The 15,855-nt window shown below is 40.7% G+C and overlaps 1 protein-coding gene and 18 non-coding genes across 19 annotated transcripts; 1 reads left to right on the top strand and 18 right to left on the bottom strand.

The window, feature by feature from the left end:
- The first annotated feature begins 285 nt into the window (after window positions 1-285).
- On the top strand, window positions 286-10,362 carry map2k1 (mitogen-activated protein kinase kinase 1). The gene is made up of 11 exons (XM_088996283.1): window positions 286-532; window positions 5,541-5,751; window positions 7,284-7,430; window positions 7,512-7,589; window positions 8,564-8,615; window positions 8,771-8,895; window positions 9,012-9,198; window positions 9,274-9,338; window positions 9,692-9,753; window positions 9,832-9,877; window positions 9,960-10,362. The coding sequence occupies exons 1-11, from the start codon at window positions 450-452 to the stop codon at window positions 10,071-10,073; spliced, it is 1,170 nt and encodes a 389-aa protein (XP_088852409.1). The 5' UTR covers window positions 286-449; the 3' UTR covers window positions 10,074-10,362.
- A 1,262-nt stretch (window positions 10,363-11,624) lies between these two features.
- LOC148897807 (small nucleolar RNA SNORD18) lies at window positions 11,625-11,692 on the bottom strand. The gene has a single exon (XR_016115151.1). It is a non-coding gene; the product is annotated as a small nucleolar RNA SNORD18 (small nucleolar RNA).
- A 172-nt stretch (window positions 11,693-11,864) lies between these two features.
- Window positions 11,865-11,933, bottom strand: LOC148897808 (small nucleolar RNA SNORD18). Its single transcript, XR_016115133.1, has one exon. It is a non-coding gene; the product is annotated as a small nucleolar RNA SNORD18 (small nucleolar RNA).
- Window positions 11,934-12,105: 172 nt separating this feature from the next.
- Window positions 12,106-12,174, bottom strand: LOC148897809 (small nucleolar RNA SNORD18). The gene has a single exon (XR_016115144.1). It is a non-coding gene; the product is annotated as a small nucleolar RNA SNORD18 (small nucleolar RNA).
- A 172-nt stretch (window positions 12,175-12,346) lies between these two features.
- Window positions 12,347-12,415, bottom strand: LOC148897810 (small nucleolar RNA SNORD18). Its single transcript, XR_016115134.1, has one exon. It is a non-coding gene; the product is annotated as a small nucleolar RNA SNORD18 (small nucleolar RNA).
- Window positions 12,416-12,587: 172 nt separating this feature from the next.
- LOC148897811 (small nucleolar RNA SNORD18) lies at window positions 12,588-12,656 on the bottom strand. The gene has a single exon (XR_016115135.1). It is a non-coding gene; the product is annotated as a small nucleolar RNA SNORD18 (small nucleolar RNA).
- Window positions 12,657-12,829: 173 nt separating this feature from the next.
- Window positions 12,830-12,898, bottom strand: LOC148897812 (small nucleolar RNA SNORD18). Its single transcript, XR_016115136.1, has one exon. It is a non-coding gene; the product is annotated as a small nucleolar RNA SNORD18 (small nucleolar RNA).
- Window positions 12,899-13,071: 173 nt separating this feature from the next.
- LOC148897813 (small nucleolar RNA SNORD18) lies at window positions 13,072-13,140 on the bottom strand. Its single transcript, XR_016115145.1, has one exon. It is a non-coding gene; the product is annotated as a small nucleolar RNA SNORD18 (small nucleolar RNA).
- Window positions 13,141-13,312: 172 nt separating this feature from the next.
- On the bottom strand, window positions 13,313-13,381 carry LOC148897814 (small nucleolar RNA SNORD18). The gene has a single exon (XR_016115137.1). It is a non-coding gene; the product is annotated as a small nucleolar RNA SNORD18 (small nucleolar RNA).
- A 172-nt stretch (window positions 13,382-13,553) lies between these two features.
- On the bottom strand, window positions 13,554-13,621 carry LOC148897815 (small nucleolar RNA SNORD18). The gene has a single exon (XR_016115152.1). It is a non-coding gene; the product is annotated as a small nucleolar RNA SNORD18 (small nucleolar RNA).
- A 172-nt stretch (window positions 13,622-13,793) lies between these two features.
- On the bottom strand, window positions 13,794-13,862 carry LOC148897816 (small nucleolar RNA SNORD18). Its single transcript, XR_016115138.1, has one exon. It is a non-coding gene; the product is annotated as a small nucleolar RNA SNORD18 (small nucleolar RNA).
- Window positions 13,863-14,036: 174 nt separating this feature from the next.
- On the bottom strand, window positions 14,037-14,102 carry LOC148897817 (small nucleolar RNA SNORD18). The gene has a single exon (XR_016115149.1). It is a non-coding gene; the product is annotated as a small nucleolar RNA SNORD18 (small nucleolar RNA).
- Window positions 14,103-14,275: 173 nt separating this feature from the next.
- On the bottom strand, window positions 14,276-14,344 carry LOC148897818 (small nucleolar RNA SNORD18). The gene has a single exon (XR_016115139.1). It is a non-coding gene; the product is annotated as a small nucleolar RNA SNORD18 (small nucleolar RNA).
- Window positions 14,345-14,516: 172 nt separating this feature from the next.
- Window positions 14,517-14,585, bottom strand: LOC148897819 (small nucleolar RNA SNORD18). The gene has a single exon (XR_016115146.1). It is a non-coding gene; the product is annotated as a small nucleolar RNA SNORD18 (small nucleolar RNA).
- A 172-nt stretch (window positions 14,586-14,757) lies between these two features.
- LOC148897820 (small nucleolar RNA SNORD18) lies at window positions 14,758-14,826 on the bottom strand. Its single transcript, XR_016115140.1, has one exon. It is a non-coding gene; the product is annotated as a small nucleolar RNA SNORD18 (small nucleolar RNA).
- Window positions 14,827-14,998: 172 nt separating this feature from the next.
- Window positions 14,999-15,067, bottom strand: LOC148897821 (small nucleolar RNA SNORD18). The gene has a single exon (XR_016115147.1). It is a non-coding gene; the product is annotated as a small nucleolar RNA SNORD18 (small nucleolar RNA).
- A 172-nt stretch (window positions 15,068-15,239) lies between these two features.
- On the bottom strand, window positions 15,240-15,308 carry LOC148897822 (small nucleolar RNA SNORD18). The gene has a single exon (XR_016115141.1). It is a non-coding gene; the product is annotated as a small nucleolar RNA SNORD18 (small nucleolar RNA).
- A 173-nt stretch (window positions 15,309-15,481) lies between these two features.
- Window positions 15,482-15,549, bottom strand: LOC148897823 (small nucleolar RNA SNORD18). Its single transcript, XR_016115150.1, has one exon. It is a non-coding gene; the product is annotated as a small nucleolar RNA SNORD18 (small nucleolar RNA).
- Window positions 15,550-15,707: 158 nt separating this feature from the next.
- On the bottom strand, window positions 15,708-15,775 carry LOC148897824 (small nucleolar RNA SNORD18). Its single transcript, XR_016115148.1, has one exon. It is a non-coding gene; the product is annotated as a small nucleolar RNA SNORD18 (small nucleolar RNA).
- Window positions 15,776-15,855: the final 80 nt, after the last annotated feature.

The following is a 15,855-nucleotide window of genomic DNA, read 5'->3' on the forward strand; positions in this document are numbered from 1 at the left end:
GGTTGGTTTCTTCTCGCTTTCAGAGTTACGCGGGCACTGCCTTACCGTCGCCATAAAATGCTTTGTTAATTATCAAATGTAATAACTATTTATTGACAAGCTAATAATTATTTCAGTATAGTCGTCTGGTGGCATGAAATTTGATTGATGTAAAATTGGCGTCCTGGCTCAACACTGCTCCAAATTTTGAGTTGTAGTTCGTTTTAACACCAGCAGAGGGGGCGTTTAAACCACGTCGGGCCATGCGGAAGAGCAGTGTAAATATTTTCGTGACGTCACATCTTCCGGATGATTCCAGCCATTAATAACTATTTCAGTCGACACCTCGCCGCAGTCATTCTTTAACGCGTCTTCACACTTTATCTTCATTTTAGCTCTTAGTACTATTAACAACAACACAAAAATCTTAATTCACATCGCTGCGGTTTCGCTTGTCATTTGTGAGCGCGATGCAGAAGAGAAGGAAGCCTGAGCCCATCCAACTCAACCCGATTCCCGATGGGAATATCATCAACGGTACCGGAGCCACAGAGTGAGTGTCGCCCTACCACCTCCATAGGTGTGCTTAGATTCCGGAGTTGCATGGTTAAGCATTATCATTTGGATCAGATTTTGATTTGGGTTTTGCAATGACTGCAGATTTTAGATGCGTTTTCTATTATATAAGATTATAATTGGCATATGGCTGTTTTTATTCATGAATTGACCTTCATGATGAATGCTGACCCCCCTCCCCGCCCACACACACACACACACACACACACACACACACACACACACACACACACACACACACACACACACACACACACACACACACACACACACGCGCGTCCTCAATCAACAAGTTCGGTGCGTAGGCTCGCTTCCCACCACTTGTAATTGAGATAGTGAGTAGTTGTGACACCGGAAGCTCTCGTTATGCCTTACCTGCCAGGCTGAAACAAACATTCTGGGTGGGAATTATATAATAGGTCAACTCTCATGCTAGCTACTTTTTCCAAGGTGGCCGAGGCGGAATATTTTATTGTGTCGCTGTTGTGTCGTCATGCATTTGAAGGTATTGCATCATCTCACAATGTTGTTCTTTTTTTTTTTTACTTTCTTGTTACCCCTTTTTACAAGCAGGGAAGTGCAGTAACTGTAGTGTAAAATATAAATTCACTGGGCACACAACAAGATCAAGAGACCCAACCAAAACTTCTGTAATACAGTAATCCTTTAACTCATTCACTGCCAGACTTGCAAAAATGTGTCCACTCCAGTGCCAGGGTTTTTGTCATTGTCACTCGAATTCCAGGACCCACAGAATATTGAGGTTTAGGACTACATGAACATTCACTGCAGTGTAAGAAACCTAAGACTCTCTTCTTTCATCGCAAAAAAAAAGAGTTAATTCCTAAATTATATGGGTCTAGTTATATGAGCTTGAAATGAGGGCGGCTGTCCAAAATAAAATAATAATACAGTAAAGTTTCGTTATATCGATATTCAAGGGAGTCCGAAAAAATATCGATATAACCGGGACTATCGATATATCCGATATCGATATAACGAGACTTTACTGTAATAATAATATCGAAGTGCTAATATCGAAAAACTTTTTTTTCTCCGGGTGAGCAGCGGCAGCGTTCACTCAACACGGAAGTAACACAAACTCACACCACTAATGTGTGTGTGTGGATATAGACCATAAAATACAATACAATACCAGTGTGTGAAACTCATGACAAAAAGTTAGCGGACAACCGGGCAGATAACTCTGAAAAGTTGCCTGCCCGGCCAGAGTTGCCTTCCCCATTTTTCATAACTTGAAACACAATAAGACAACTAATCGCAAAAAAAAAAATCAGAAGCCAATCAGAAGCCTCCTTCGTGCTTTGGACTATACCTCGTTTGGCAATTTGCATTCTCGGCACGGCAGCCAATCAGAAGCCTGTTTCGTGCTTCGGACTATACCGTGACTGAAAAGTGTACTTGAAAGTTTTGAAAGCTTAGAAAGATTCTAGAGGTTTGCTTTATTGAATAAAACAAATGTTTGATTTGAAAAATAATCTTTTTGTTTTCTCTCTTGAAGAAGTTGTTAGCCACCCGGGCCGAGACGTTTTGAAAGTTGGATACCCCGGGCCTCCGGGCAGACGTTATTCCAAACACTGACAATACATCCTAATGTATAATGCACTATCACAAAAGCTGTAGCTGTAACAAAGCGCTTCACATAATAGTCAACACAAAGCAAAATAATAAACACAACAGGAACATAAAAAGACATGAGAAATGCATACACATTGGTTGATATCGCGCTTTAACAGCTGAGCTGGAACAAAGCGCTAACATGGAAAAAAGGGAAGTGCTGCCCCATTGTGGAAAAAAACATTGCGAGAGGCCATGGCAAGCACTCTATCAGCACCCAGGAATGAAAAAAAACAAAACCCAAACAAATTCGGGAATGGCGCTCAACGTCAGATTTTCTATTCCTGAATAAATGTGTGAATGGCAGTGAATGAATTAATAAGGTTCGCTTTGAACTGAACCTTTTTATAGATCTAGTCGTTTCAAAATCTAAAATAGTAATAAAAAAAAGGATATATGATTACAAATGCAAAAGCCAACCATTAAACGGTTGTTCTGTTGGCTACTAAGGCGCACCTTGTAACCTGGTCCACGACTTTGCATATGCACTTCTCTTTCAAATTGTAGAAAATACCTCATAGTTGCTCGTGTGTGCTAAAAGTTGCCTTGGTTTTACTGTTGCAGCCAATGACAAAATGGTGGCGGCGTGATAGTTGAACGCATTCCTTGTTGGTTTGAGGCAAGTGGTGACTAGTCAATGAATGAAGAGCACACCTTGATGAAACGACAGCGAAGAATTTATGACATGCTGAAGTCTTGAATCTTGAACAAAGCGCTTACATGGAAAAAAGGAAAATGCTGCCCCTTGTGGAAGGGAAAAAAATATTACCAGAGGCCATGGCCAGCGCTTTATCGACACCCAAGCATGAAAAAAAAAAACAAAACCCGAACAATTTCAGCAATGGTGCGATTTTCAATTCCCGAATAAATTTGTGAATGGCAGTGAATGAGTTAAGCTATTTGTCCACACTGACAAAGCAAAAGGCAGAAAATGCAGCAGTGTTTGTTTTTCAAAATTTTGAGATTGAGGAGGAATGGGTATGCGTGTTAATTGTAAACGATTGGACTTAGTCTTCTGAATTTAAGCATGACGTATAATTTCGTATTTAAGGGCTAGCTTTTTGAGCAAGATTTTTTTTCTTCACAAAGCATATTAACTCATTCGCTGCCATTCCCAAATTTATTTGGGAATTGAAAATAAGATGTGGAGCGCCAATCCCGAATTTGTTCGGGTTTTGTTTTTTTATGCTTGGGTGCTGATAGAGTGCTTGCCATGGCCTCTCGCAATGTTTTTTTCCACAATGGGGCAGCATTTCCCTTTTTTCCATGTTAGCGCATTGTTCCAGTTTCAGCTGTTGTTAAAGGACAACCGACACCATTTTTTTGTTTTCCTGACATCAGAAAAATGTTTTATGGCATCTAAAATACCCAAAACGTGCAGGCTGATATTTTTAGTCAAATGCAAAACACCAATAAAAATGAGTTAACGTCTCCCAAAACTACTTCAAAATGATCTCGGAGATGCCGAGTTTCAGAAGGTCCCACCCCCTTGTCCGTGACGTCACGCCAGGACATCTTGCCTTGCTCGAGAATCAAAACAATTGATTCAGATTCGGAGAAGATGCTTTGTTGTTACTCATCCAGTGATGAATGATTCAAATAGTTCTGAAGAGGAAAGCATACATGTTTGCAATCGACTAAAGAAGTCCTTCCGTCTCATTTCGAGGCGTCTGGACTCCAATGTAGCGTCCCAGAAAATGCACAAGATGGCGCCCGAGCTCCGTTGGAAATGGGCTGATTTGTCTGCTGGGAATTTGTGTCTAGTATCAAATAGTAGTCTTGGTGCAACACACAATGATTCACCGTCGCATTATGTATGTGTTTTCCTTCTAATTTCGCCATCAACACGACCAAACAAAGTACCCAAAATGCATTGTGTGTCGCTTTCTCGGTCAGGGGCGTTCCAGACATGACATCACGTCAGGCATCATCAACTCGAAAACAAGACTTCCTGAATATTCAGCGTGAGTCTTAAAACGTAAAATATAGCTCTATGCCGTGGAATCTTTGTAAAATACGCTCAGAAGTCATTTCAAGTGATTTTACAAATCATGGACACAACAGGGGCGTCGGTTGTCCTTTAAAGCGCTATATAAATCAATATTTATGTATTCTATTGTATTTCGTACAGCCGCCTCATTTCAAACTCAGATAACTCCAGACCCATATAATTTAGGAATTAACTATTTGGATTTGCCTTTATTAGTCTCACAGTGGAGAAATTTACATTTCACAGCAGCAAAGTGATGAGAGGAATGAAAGTAGAAAAAAAATATATATGAGCTGCTGGAAAGGCAGCCACTCTCGCGGCGCCGTCTTGAAGTCAAAAGAACTAAATAACAAATAATATGACAGCATAGAGACAATATGACAAAACAAAGACACAGAGAGACAGTCATTCTTCAGGACTTGCTGTACCCTCTTTGTGATGACATGAAGCAGTTCTAGATGAAAGAGGAGAGGATCAAAGCGTCTTTCCACCAGTGGATCAGGGACATCATGGTAGAATGTGCACATCGACTACAAGCTAAATGTTGAAAGCAAACACGCAGCTGTAGCATCCATTGACGAAAAGAGATTGTCTCACATCTCCCGTCCCACATAAATCCGCTTCAATTCCAAGCCGCAACAGTTCCACATACGCATCGGTGCTCTTAACTATTTTTCCTGATGAAAGAAGATAGTGGAAGGTTTCTTACACTGCAGTGAATGTTGATGTAGTCCTAAAACTCAATATTCTGTGGGTCCTAGAATTTGAGTGAAAATGACAAAAACCCTGGCACTGAAGTGGACACATTTTTTTGCACATTATCTGGCAGTGAATTTGTTAATTAAGACAACTGGTTATTTCAACAAGCAGATTTCCATGGTCATTTTTCGGATGGCGTTCAAGAGGCCTGCATCATGCCCGCTCCCCTCCTCCGCGACAAGCAAGCACGCGGCCCTTCTTGGTCTCTCCCGCATATTGCGTGGAGCATGTTTTGTGTTTCAGTATTTCTGGCGTCCTCCACTCCCCCCCCCCGACTCTTGTCGACAAAACGCCCACGGTTAACTCAAACTCGCCATGTCGTATCCATGGTTATGAATCAGAAATAAAATAGTTTCATCACCGTCAAACAAGGTCTCAATATTGAAAATACTACATGGAACAAGATAATGCAGCTCCTCGGCAACGGTAAATCAAAGAGCGGCCTGTCTAAAGCGCTCTTTACGGCATTATCCCTTTGGGCTTCTCAAGGTTATTGGTTGCCATGACAGCAGAGCGAGAGAAGCTGCTCAACTAAAACCGAAGCTGATGTTGAAGTGTTTTGTAAAGCTCTCATCACATGATTGCGTCTTTCTTCAAGGACAAACTTGGAGGCACTGCAGAAGAAACTGGAAGAGCTGGAACTGGACGAGCAGCAACGTAAACGCCTGGAAGCTTTCCTGACGCAGAAGCAGAAAGTGGGAGAGCTGAAGGATGATGACTTTGAGAAGATATGCGAGCTCGGAGCAGGCAATGGGGGGGTTGTCTTCAAGGTTTCTCATAGACCTTCTGGTCTGATCATGGCCAGGAAGGTAAAAGCTGCCCCTTTGGGTTGTGAAAATGGCCCCTTGACCCAACTTCTTTTCACCTTGTGTCAGAGATGTTAGGTCCAGACACTGTGAACAAAGACTTAAACACAGGAAGATTGTCTTTTATTGTACGGTGATACCTTGGCTTATGAACTGAATTGGTTCCCAGACAGTGTGCAAGGCGAAGTGTGTATCCCAAAAATGAATTTACCATAGGAAACCATTAAAATAATCCGTTCCCAGGTCCCCATAAAACATAATTTTCTACTTTCTAATTATCTAAGCCTTAAAACTACACAAAATATACCGTATTCTACGTATAATAAATGTGCTATGGTATTATAAAGAAATAAACTGTACTGTATATTGAAGTCATTTTATTTACCATTGTGATGGTCGTTGATGGCTTGATGGAATCGAGTGGCCGGTTTCATCAGCATTAAACACTTGATGAGGAACGTAGGCCTTCTTTCACCATCTTGAGGAATGATCCCTTGTAGGTGCTTTCTCTGTGATAATTTTATCTAGTTCCTCATCAATTGTGTTCTGTTTAGCTGGGTTGATAGCTTTTTGCATCAAGTGTACAGATGGCTTGTGCGGTTGTTTGTGGAAACTGATTGATGGGATATTTTAACCTTGCAGTCTACACTCTGCCTTTGAATGATCAAAGTTGAAACTCTCTCAGTCGCCTGCCTGTCTCTTCAATGTTTAAACCACTTCCCCTCACTGCTGCGTTCTTGACCAATCACATGGCTTGAACCGAAGACTGGGGGCGGGGAATAAAGGACAAAAACAGTCGGTTGCCATTTTGTTGTTAGAAGAATGTGCTCGTTCGCGAACGACACATCACACATTGAGGCAGCTCCCTGTACGAAAAAAGTTCATATGACAAGGTAAAATTTTCATACATTTAACGTTCGTAAACCGAGGTATCACTGGATCTGTTTTTTTCTATGCTTCTCTGTGACTGTAACGTATCCTTGAGAGCCTTGAAAGATTCTTGAAAATAAAATGTATTATTGTTATTACTGCCGGCAGGGGACAAAGCCATTCATGACCGACGCCCAACTTCTGCAGCCCTCTGCCAAGCTATGTATTCAGTGTATGCAAATTTAAGTGATACACTAGTAAAACAGTCTTCTTGATTTGAAAACCAAACCCCTGGATGTCCAAAGCATCAACAACCATGAAACAACAGAACATAGACATTTTAATAATTGTGCTTTCCACAAACTGATAATTTGTAATCTGGCTAATGACCTCTTCCTGTGAAGGAGTTGACCAAATCATAAATTAGTCTAAGGCCAGATCTCCTACAATGAAGATGACAGGTTATCAAGATGTCTCCACCTCAGATTGACTCCAGATTTTCTGTGCTTCCATTGTGTTATGTTCAGCGGCCTGAAACTTTGAAATATGACAACTTCTTTTCTGTCAATTCTTTATCACTTTGCATGATTTATTTTCCGTGCGCATAAAATCACACCTCTTTGTACCAATGACCCAAATTTAGTGACAACTATCCTGCGTTGCAGCTCATCCACTTGGAAATTAAACCGGCCATCAGGAACCAGATCATAAGAGAGCTTCAAGTGCTACACGAATGCAACTCCCCGTATATTGTGGGCTTCTACGGCGCTTTCTACAGTGATGGAGAAATAAGCATCTGCATGGAGCACATGGTTAGTTTTCATGTTTTCAATTTGGCCATTTGATTTGAAGTCATCCTTCAGTTGTTTTTCGTTATTTCTCGCTTCATTTAGGATGGTGGCTCCTTGGATCAGTCCCTGAAGAAAGCTGGAAAGTTCCCGGAGCAAATCCTTGGCAAAATCAGCATTGCTGTATGTCGCTATTCTCGTATTTTATTTCACCAACCTCCAGAATGACTGTGAAGTGTCCTTGAGAGTTTTGAAAGGCGCTTATAAATGAAATGTATTATTATTATCCCTCCAACACAGAATTGTTATCATTTGAATCGGGCATGTTGGATAGAATACAGCGGAACGGATTTCAAGATCCCCTGATCCATTTTGTAAGGTTATAGGCATATTCAGATATGCAGGGATGCATAAATGTTTGCAATCTATGAAAGAAGTCCTCCCGTATCAATTCGAGCCATCAGGACTCCAATGTAGCATCCCAGAAAATGCACAAGATGGCGCCCAAGCTCCGTTGGAAATGGGCTGATTTGTCTGCTGGGAATTTGTGCCAATTAATATCAAATACAGTAAAGTCTCGTTATATCGATATTCAAGGGAGTCCAAAAAAATAGATATAACCGGGACTATCGATATATCCGACCCTGTTTGCATGTCATTTTCTCCGTACGTGCATAGAAATAGTATCGATATAACCGGGACTATCGATATAACGAGACTTTACTGTAGTAGTCTTGGTGCAACACAACGATTCACCATCGCGTTCTGTGTTTTCCTTCTAATTTTGCCATCAACACGGATCAACATAAAGTCTTCAGACCAAACAAAGTACCCAAAATGCATTGTGTCGCTTTCTCAGTCACTGCGTTCCAGACGTGACGTCACGTCAGGCATCGTCATCAACTCAAAAACATGACTTCCTGAATATTCAGCGCAAGTCTTAAAACGTAAAATATAGCTATATGGTGGTGGAATCTTTGTAAAATACACTCAGTAGAAGTAATTTTACAAATTATGGACACAACTTGTCCGGAGGCGTCGGTTGTCCTTTAAGTGAGTTGTTGTGTCACCCAGGTCAGGACACTCACAGAATGTTGACATTTCAAAGGCTATTAGCAATTAAAATCAATCTTTAAATGCCATTTTTCTTTTCACAGGTCATTAAAGGGCTTTCCTACCTGAGAGAGAAACACAAGATCATGCACAGAGGTCATTCACTATATGACAAGTTGAACCACTGGATGATGAATTTAGTGTTGATCATCAACTACATTTGGTCACTTATTTGGACTATACTGCACATTACCTTTTAATCTTCAGTCATGTCTTGCTCAACATGTTCACAAGGTCTCTCCATTCATCAGATGTGAAGCCCTCGAACATCCTGGTGAATTCCCGCGGTGAGATCAAGTTGTGCGACTTTGGAGTGAGTGGACAGCTCATCGACTCCATGGCCAACTCGTTTGTGGGAACACGATCCTACATGTCTGTAAGTTGACATGTGGCTCTTCCACACCATCAGGTTCAAATTTTAGATCAGGTGTGGCCATTTTTGTTGTTGCAATGTGAGCAGACTGTAATTCCTTGTTCTATCCTTTGACACAGCCAGAACGTTTACAGGGCACCCATTACTCCGTCCAATCAGACATCTGGAGCATGGGCCTGTCCTTAGTTGAAATGGCCATTGGTCGTTTCCCTATTCCACCGCCTGACACAAAAGAGCTGGAGCACATTTTTGGGACTGAAGTGGGAGGTTCCAACTCTGCTGAGTCCTCGCCTCCTGGGCGAACTGGTAGATGTGATTCTATGAACCACATTTCAGGCTTTGGCAGCAAACGCTAACCCGGCACTTGTTTTGTAATTGCAGCATACGGATCGGACAACCGGCCTCCAATGGCTATCTTTGAGTTACTTGACTACATTGTGAATGAGGTAAGAATGTATACAAAATAAGCGGTTAGCATTTAAAGGTCAACAGACGCCTCCGGACAAGATTAAGAACCACAGTTCTAGAACAAGGCAAGACGTCCTGGTGTGACGTCATGAACAAGGGGCGGGACCTTCTAAAACTCACCATCTCAAGGGTCATTTTGAAGTAGTTTTGGGACACTTCAACTCATTTGTATTGGTGTTTTGCATTTGACTAAAAATATCAGCCTGCGTGTTTTGGGTATTTTAGATGCTAGAAAACGTTTTACTGATGTCAGTTAGGAAACAAAAAAATGGTGTCGGTTGTCCTTTAATGCTTGCTCCTAATAAACATGATTCATTCCCGCTCTGGGTAGCCTCCACCAAAGTTGCCTGCGATGTTATTCAGTTCGGAATTCCAAGAGTTTGTTCATAAATGGTAAGGTGAAAAGACAGAAATTTTTATCTTGGGCCTCATTTGTTTAAACTAATTTATCAGCACTTTAACCCGTTTCAGCTTGATTAAGAACCCGGCAGAAAGGGCAGACCTGAAGCAGTTAATGGTTGGTGGATACACACACACAATTCTTGCCATGACGCACGATTAGAGTGTGCGTTCACGTGACATTTACTTCCTGCCAACAGGTGCACCCTTTCATCAGACAGTCAGAGGCGGAGCAAGTTGATTTTGCCGGTTGGTTGTGCACCACCATTGGCCTCAAGCAGCCCGGGACGCCCACCCACAGCTCTGGAATGTGATCATTACCACCAGCTAGTATCGGCTAAAAGTGTGCCCTTTAAATAAGATAACAGGGTCTCTATAATTTGTATGAGGTGTTAGGTGAAGTGCAATCAAATGGTACGTATTTTCATGTCAAACCTACATGCCAAGTGAAATTATAAAAGCCAATCTAATTTTCGGCTGCTTTGCAAGCCTGTTTGAAAAGCCATCTTTTTCTAACGAATAATGTCACTTTAAACGTGCTTAAGGCTCAGATTTGTTGTCGTGATGAGTTTGGTGGATTAAACTGTGAACATGTGTCCTTTACCTTCTTCAAATTTCATTTTGAGGGGCCTTGGTTTTCAGCAGCAGGGATGCATCTGGGAAATTAAAAAAGTTGGCCCCCTTGTGTCTGAACACGGCACTAAATTCTAAAATAGATGGGCCCGATTTACATTGCCGAAGTGTACCAAACTAATTGAAATAAACCAAAATACATTCATTGGAGCATACTTCTAAATTGAAGACAAAAATACAATATTTGACCAATATCGATTTTTCGAATATATAAACAATTTTAATTCAAGTCAAATATGTTCATTCATAAAATAAACAAACCTTTTCAAATTTCTTTAGTTACTATACAATCAATCCCATGCTATTTTGATATTCGACGGTATTACAGAAAAGACGTTCTTACTAGTGTCTACTTTAACAAATTTATTTGCTTTTAAGATTTCCAACGTACTGCAACAGCTCTGAAATCACTCCCACTTAGCCACTAAATTCGAATCATTTGCTGCAGTTTTCTGAAACGAATGGTCACTACCCTCCGTTGTTTCTTTAAAAATGAAAATGTTTGTTTGCTGCTAGTTTTTAACTTCTTTTAGTTTTACTCCCGCTCTCACTCCATATTGCCACTATCTGTCGACGTCGTTCTATGTAAATACTGCAATGCACCATGGGTAAATGAATATTTGATGATCTCATTTAGCAGTTTCCGCCGGATCACGACAAAAGTTAAATCCTCTGAAGGAAAACAGTTTTCAATTGGTGTTTAACTACATTTGTTTCTTTAGCCATTTTAACACAAGTATGTCATATGTGGCGGGGCCATGTAGCATATGCGCTAATTGTAATAGACACGCGCCAGTGCAGTGGAGTTTCCAAAGTTGCGCCAGTGGCTGTCAAAATGTGTAAATGTCGCAAGGGTGCGGCCCAGATGCATCCCTGCAGCAGGTGGTTGTTTCCAAGGTTACACAAGTTCTTCAGTCTTCCCTGAAAGAAATAACGCAACTTGGTGAAACTCTCTGAACCAATTTAAGCACTAGCAAAATACAGTATGTATGGTTCAGGACTTCCATCTAATCAGGATTCAGAAACACAGACCAGAAGTGGGAGTATCATCATTTGGCATGTAAAAAAGTAAGGCAAGGGGTAGGAAAAAAAATGTTAAGTACGTACATTTGTTTAGAATCCTGGCTTGAGCTCCTCGTCACAAGAGTGCGTATTGGCAATCTGAAAAGGGATGTGTGTTTAGTCACTAAAACCTGATGCAAATGAATGCCCTGGGGTTTCTAAACTGTGCATTGCTCAGGACTTCCATCTAATCAGGATTCAGAAACACGGACCAGAAGTGGGAGTATCATCATTTTGCATGTAAAAAAATATGTGAGGGGTGAGGAAAAAAATGTAAGTACGTACATTTGTTTTGAATACTTCTTGCTTGACCTCATCATAGGAGGGCACATTGGCAGTCTGAAAAGAAATGTGTGTTTAGTCACTAAAACCTGATGCAAATGAATGCCCTGGGGTTTCTAAACTGTGCATTGCTCAGGACTTCCAATTAATCAGGATTCAGAAACACGGACCATGAAGTGGGAGTATCATCATTTTGCATGTAAAAAAATATGTGAGGGGTGAGGAAAAAAATGTAAGTACGTACATTTGTTTAGAATCCTGGCTTGAGCTCCTCGTCACAAGAGTGCGTATTGGCAATCTGAAAAGGGATGTGTGTTTAGTCACTAAAACCTGATGCAAATGAATGCCCTGGGGTTTCTAAACTGTGCATTGCTCAGGACTTCCAATTTATCAGGATTCAGAAACACGGACCATGAAGTGGGAGTATCATCATTTTGCATGTAAAAAAATATGTGAGGGGTGAGGAAAAAAATGTAAGTACGTACATTTGTTTTGAATACTTCTTGATTGAGCTCATCATAGGAGTGCACATTGGCAGTCTGAAAAGAAATGCGTGTTTAGTCACTAAAACCTGATGCAAATGAATGCCCTGGGGTTTCTAAACTGTGCATTGCTCAGGACTTCCAATTAATCAGGATTCAGAAACACGGACCATGAAGTGGGAGTATCATCATTTTGCATGTAAAAAAATATGTGAGGGGTGAGGAAAAAAATGTAAGTACGTACATTTGTTTTGAATACTTCTTGCTTGAGCTCATCATAGGAGTGCACATTGGCAGTCTGAAAAGAAATGTGTGTTTAGTCACTAAAACCTGATGCAAATGAATGCCCTGGGGTTTCTAAACTGTGCATTGCTCAGGACTTCCAATTAATCAGGATTCAGAAACACGGACCATGAAGTGGGAGTATCATCATTTTGCATGTAAAAAAAATATGTGAGGGGTGAGGAAAAAAATGTAAGTACGTACATTTGTTTTGAATACTTCTTGCTTGAGCTCATCATAGGAGGGCACATTGGCAGTCTGAAAAGAAATGTGTGTTTAGTCACTAAAACCTGATGCAAATGAATGCCCTGGGGTTTCTAAACTGTGCATTGCTCAGGACTTCCAATTAATCAGGATTCAGAAACACGGACCATGAAGTGGGAGTATCATCATTTTGCATGTAAAAAAATATGTGAGGGGTGAGGAAAAAAATGTAAGTACGTACATTTGTTTTGAATACTTCTTGCTTGAGCTCATCATAGGAGGGCACATTGGCAGTCTGAAAAGAAATGCGTGTTTAGTCACTAAAACCATGAGCAGATGAATACCCCTGGGGTCCATAATCTGTGCATTGCTCAGGACTTCCAATTTATCAGGATTCAGAAACACGGACCATGAAGTGGGAGTATCATCATTTTGCATGTAAAAAAATATGTGAGGGGTGAGGAAAAAAATGTAAGTACGTACATTTGTTTTGAATACTTCTTGCTTGAGCTCATCATAGGAGGGCACATTGGCAGTCTGAAAAGAAATGTGTGTTTAGTCACTAAAACCTGATGCAAATGAATGCCCTGGGGTTTCTAAACTGTGCATTGCTCAGGACTTCCAATTAATCAGGATTCAGAAACACGGACCATGAAGTGGGAGTATCATCATTTTGCATGTAAAAAAATATGTGAGGGGTGAGGAAAAAAATGTAAGTACGTACATTTGTTTAGAATCCTGGCTTGAGCTCCTCGTCACAAGAGTGCGTATTGGCAATCTGAAAAGGGATGTGTGTTTAGTCACTAAAACCTGATGCAAATGAATGCCCTGGGGTTTCTAAACTGTGCATTGCTCAGGACTTCCATCTAATCAGGATTCAGAAACACGGACCAGAAGTGGGAGTATCATCATTTTGCATGTAAAAAAATATGTGAGGGGTGAGGAAAAAAATGTAAGTACGTACATTTGTTTTGAATACTTCTTGCTTGAGCTCATCATAGGAGGGCACATTGGCAGTCTGAAAAGAAATGTGTGTTTAGTCACTAAAACCTGATGCAAATGAATGCCCTGGGGTTTCTAAACTGTGCATTGCTCAGGACTTCCAATTAATCAGGATTCAGAAACACGGACCATGAAGTGGGAGTATCATCATTTTGCATGTAAAAAAATATGTGAGGGGTGAGGAAAAAAATGTAAGTACGTACATTTGTTTAGAATCCTGGCTTGAGCTCCTCGTCACAAGAGTGCGTATTGGCAATCTGAAAAGGGATGTGTGTTTAGTCACTAAAACCTGATGCAAATGAATGCCCTGGGGTTTCTAAACTGTGCATTGCTCAGGACTTCCATATAATCAGGATTCAGAAACACGGACCTGAAGTGGGAGTATCATCATTTGGCATGTAAAAAAGTAAGGCAAGGGGTAGGAAAAAAAATGTAAGTACGTACATTTGTTTTGAATACTTCTTGCTTGAGCTCATCATAGGAGTGCACATTGGCAGTCTGAAAAGAAATGCGTGTTTAGTCACTAAAACCTGATGCAAATGAATGCCCTGGGGTTTCTAAACTGTGCATTGCTCAGGACTTCCAATTAATCAGGATTCAGAAACACGGACCATGAAGTGGGAGTATCATCATTTTGCATGTAAAAAAATATGTGAGGGGTGAGGAAAAAAATGTAAGTACGTACATTTGTTTAGAATCCTGGCTTGAGCTCCTCGTCACAAGAGTGCGTATTGGCAATCTGAAAAGGGATGTGTGTTTAGTCACTAAAACCTGATGCAAATGAATGCCCTGGGGTTTCTAAACTGTGCATTGCTCAGGACTTCCAATTTATCAGGATTCAGAAACACGGACCATGAAGTGGGAGTATCATCATTTTGCATGTAAACAAATATGTGAGGGGTGAGGAAAAAAATGTAAGTACGTACATTTGTTTTGAATACTTCTTGCTTGAGCTCATCATAGGAGTGCACATTGGCAGTCTGAAAAGAAATGCGTGTTTAGTCACTAAAACCTGATGCAAATGAATGCCCTGGGGTTTCTAAACTGTGCATTGCTCAGGACTTCCAATTAATCAGGATTCAGAAACACGGACCATGAAGTGGGAGTATCATCATTTTGCATGTAAAAAAATATGTGAGGGGTGAGGAAAAAAATGTAAGTACGTACATTTGTTTTGAATCCTGGCTTGAGCTCCTCGTCACAAGAGTGCGTATTGGCAATCTGAAAAGGGATGTGTGTTTAGTCACTAAAACCTGATGCAAATGAATGCCCTGGGGTTTCTAAACTGTGCATTGCTCAGGACTTCCAATTTATCAGGATTCAGAAACACGGACCATGAAGTGGGAGTATCATCATTTTGCATGTAAACAAATATGTGAGGGGTGAGGAAAAAAATGTAAGTACGTACATTTGTTTTGAATACTTCTTGCTTGAGCTCATCATAGGAGTGCACATTGGCAGTCTGAAAAGAAATGCGTGTTTAGTCACTAAAACCTGATGCAAATGAATGCCCTGGGGTTTCTAAACTGTGCATTGCTCAGGACTTCCAATTAATCAGGATTCAGAAACACGGACCATGAAGTGGGAGTATCATCATTTTGCATGTAAAAAAATATGTGAGGGGTGAGGAAAAAAATGTAAGTACGTACATTTGTTTTGAATACTTCTTGCTTGAGCTCATCATAGGAGGGCACATTGGCAGTCTGAAAAGAAATGCGTGTTTAGTCACTAAAACCATGAGCAAATGAATACCCCTGGGGTCCATAATCTGTGCATTGCTCAGGACTTCCAATTTATCAGGATTCAGAAACACGGACCAGAAGTGGGAGTATCATCATTTTGCATTCATAAAATGAGTCAAAAAAAATGCAAGTACCTACATTTGTTTTGAATACTTCTTGGGTGAGCTCCTCGGCATTGTCAGGCTGAAAGAAAAGAAATGCATGTTTGGTTATCAATAAAGCCTGGATGAAATTAATATCATGGGCCATGATCTGAGCATTGCTCAGGACTTCCAAAATATCAGGATTCAGAAACACGGACCACAAGTGGGAGTATCATCATAGCTTAAACAATAAATACACTAAAAAAGTTGCAAATATTTGCTTACCCTGGGTGCATATGTTTCATTATGGGGGCCACGCTTTAA

This window comes from Hippocampus bargibanti, linkage group LG05 (genome assembly GCF_051943395.1).
Source record: "Hippocampus bargibanti isolate YZ-2025 linkage group LG05, ASM5194339v1, whole genome shotgun sequence".
NCBI classification, from domain to species: Eukaryota; Metazoa; Chordata; class Actinopteri; order Syngnathiformes; family Syngnathidae; genus Hippocampus; species Hippocampus bargibanti.

Excerpts from the sequence above, each read along its gene's own strand:
- map2k1 (XM_088996283.1), top strand. The coding sequence starts at position 450 with ATGCAGAAGAGAAGGAAGCCTGAGCCCATCCAACTCAACCCGATTCCC. Across the intron at positions 533-5,540 it reads AACGGTACCGGAGCCACAGA|GACAAACTTGGAGGCACTGC; the intron begins GTGAGTGTCGCC and ends TCTTTCTTCAAG. Across the intron at positions 9,199-9,273 it reads CTCGCCTCCTGGGCGAACTG|CATACGGATCGGACAACCGG; the intron begins GTAGATGTGATT and ends TTGTAATTGCAG.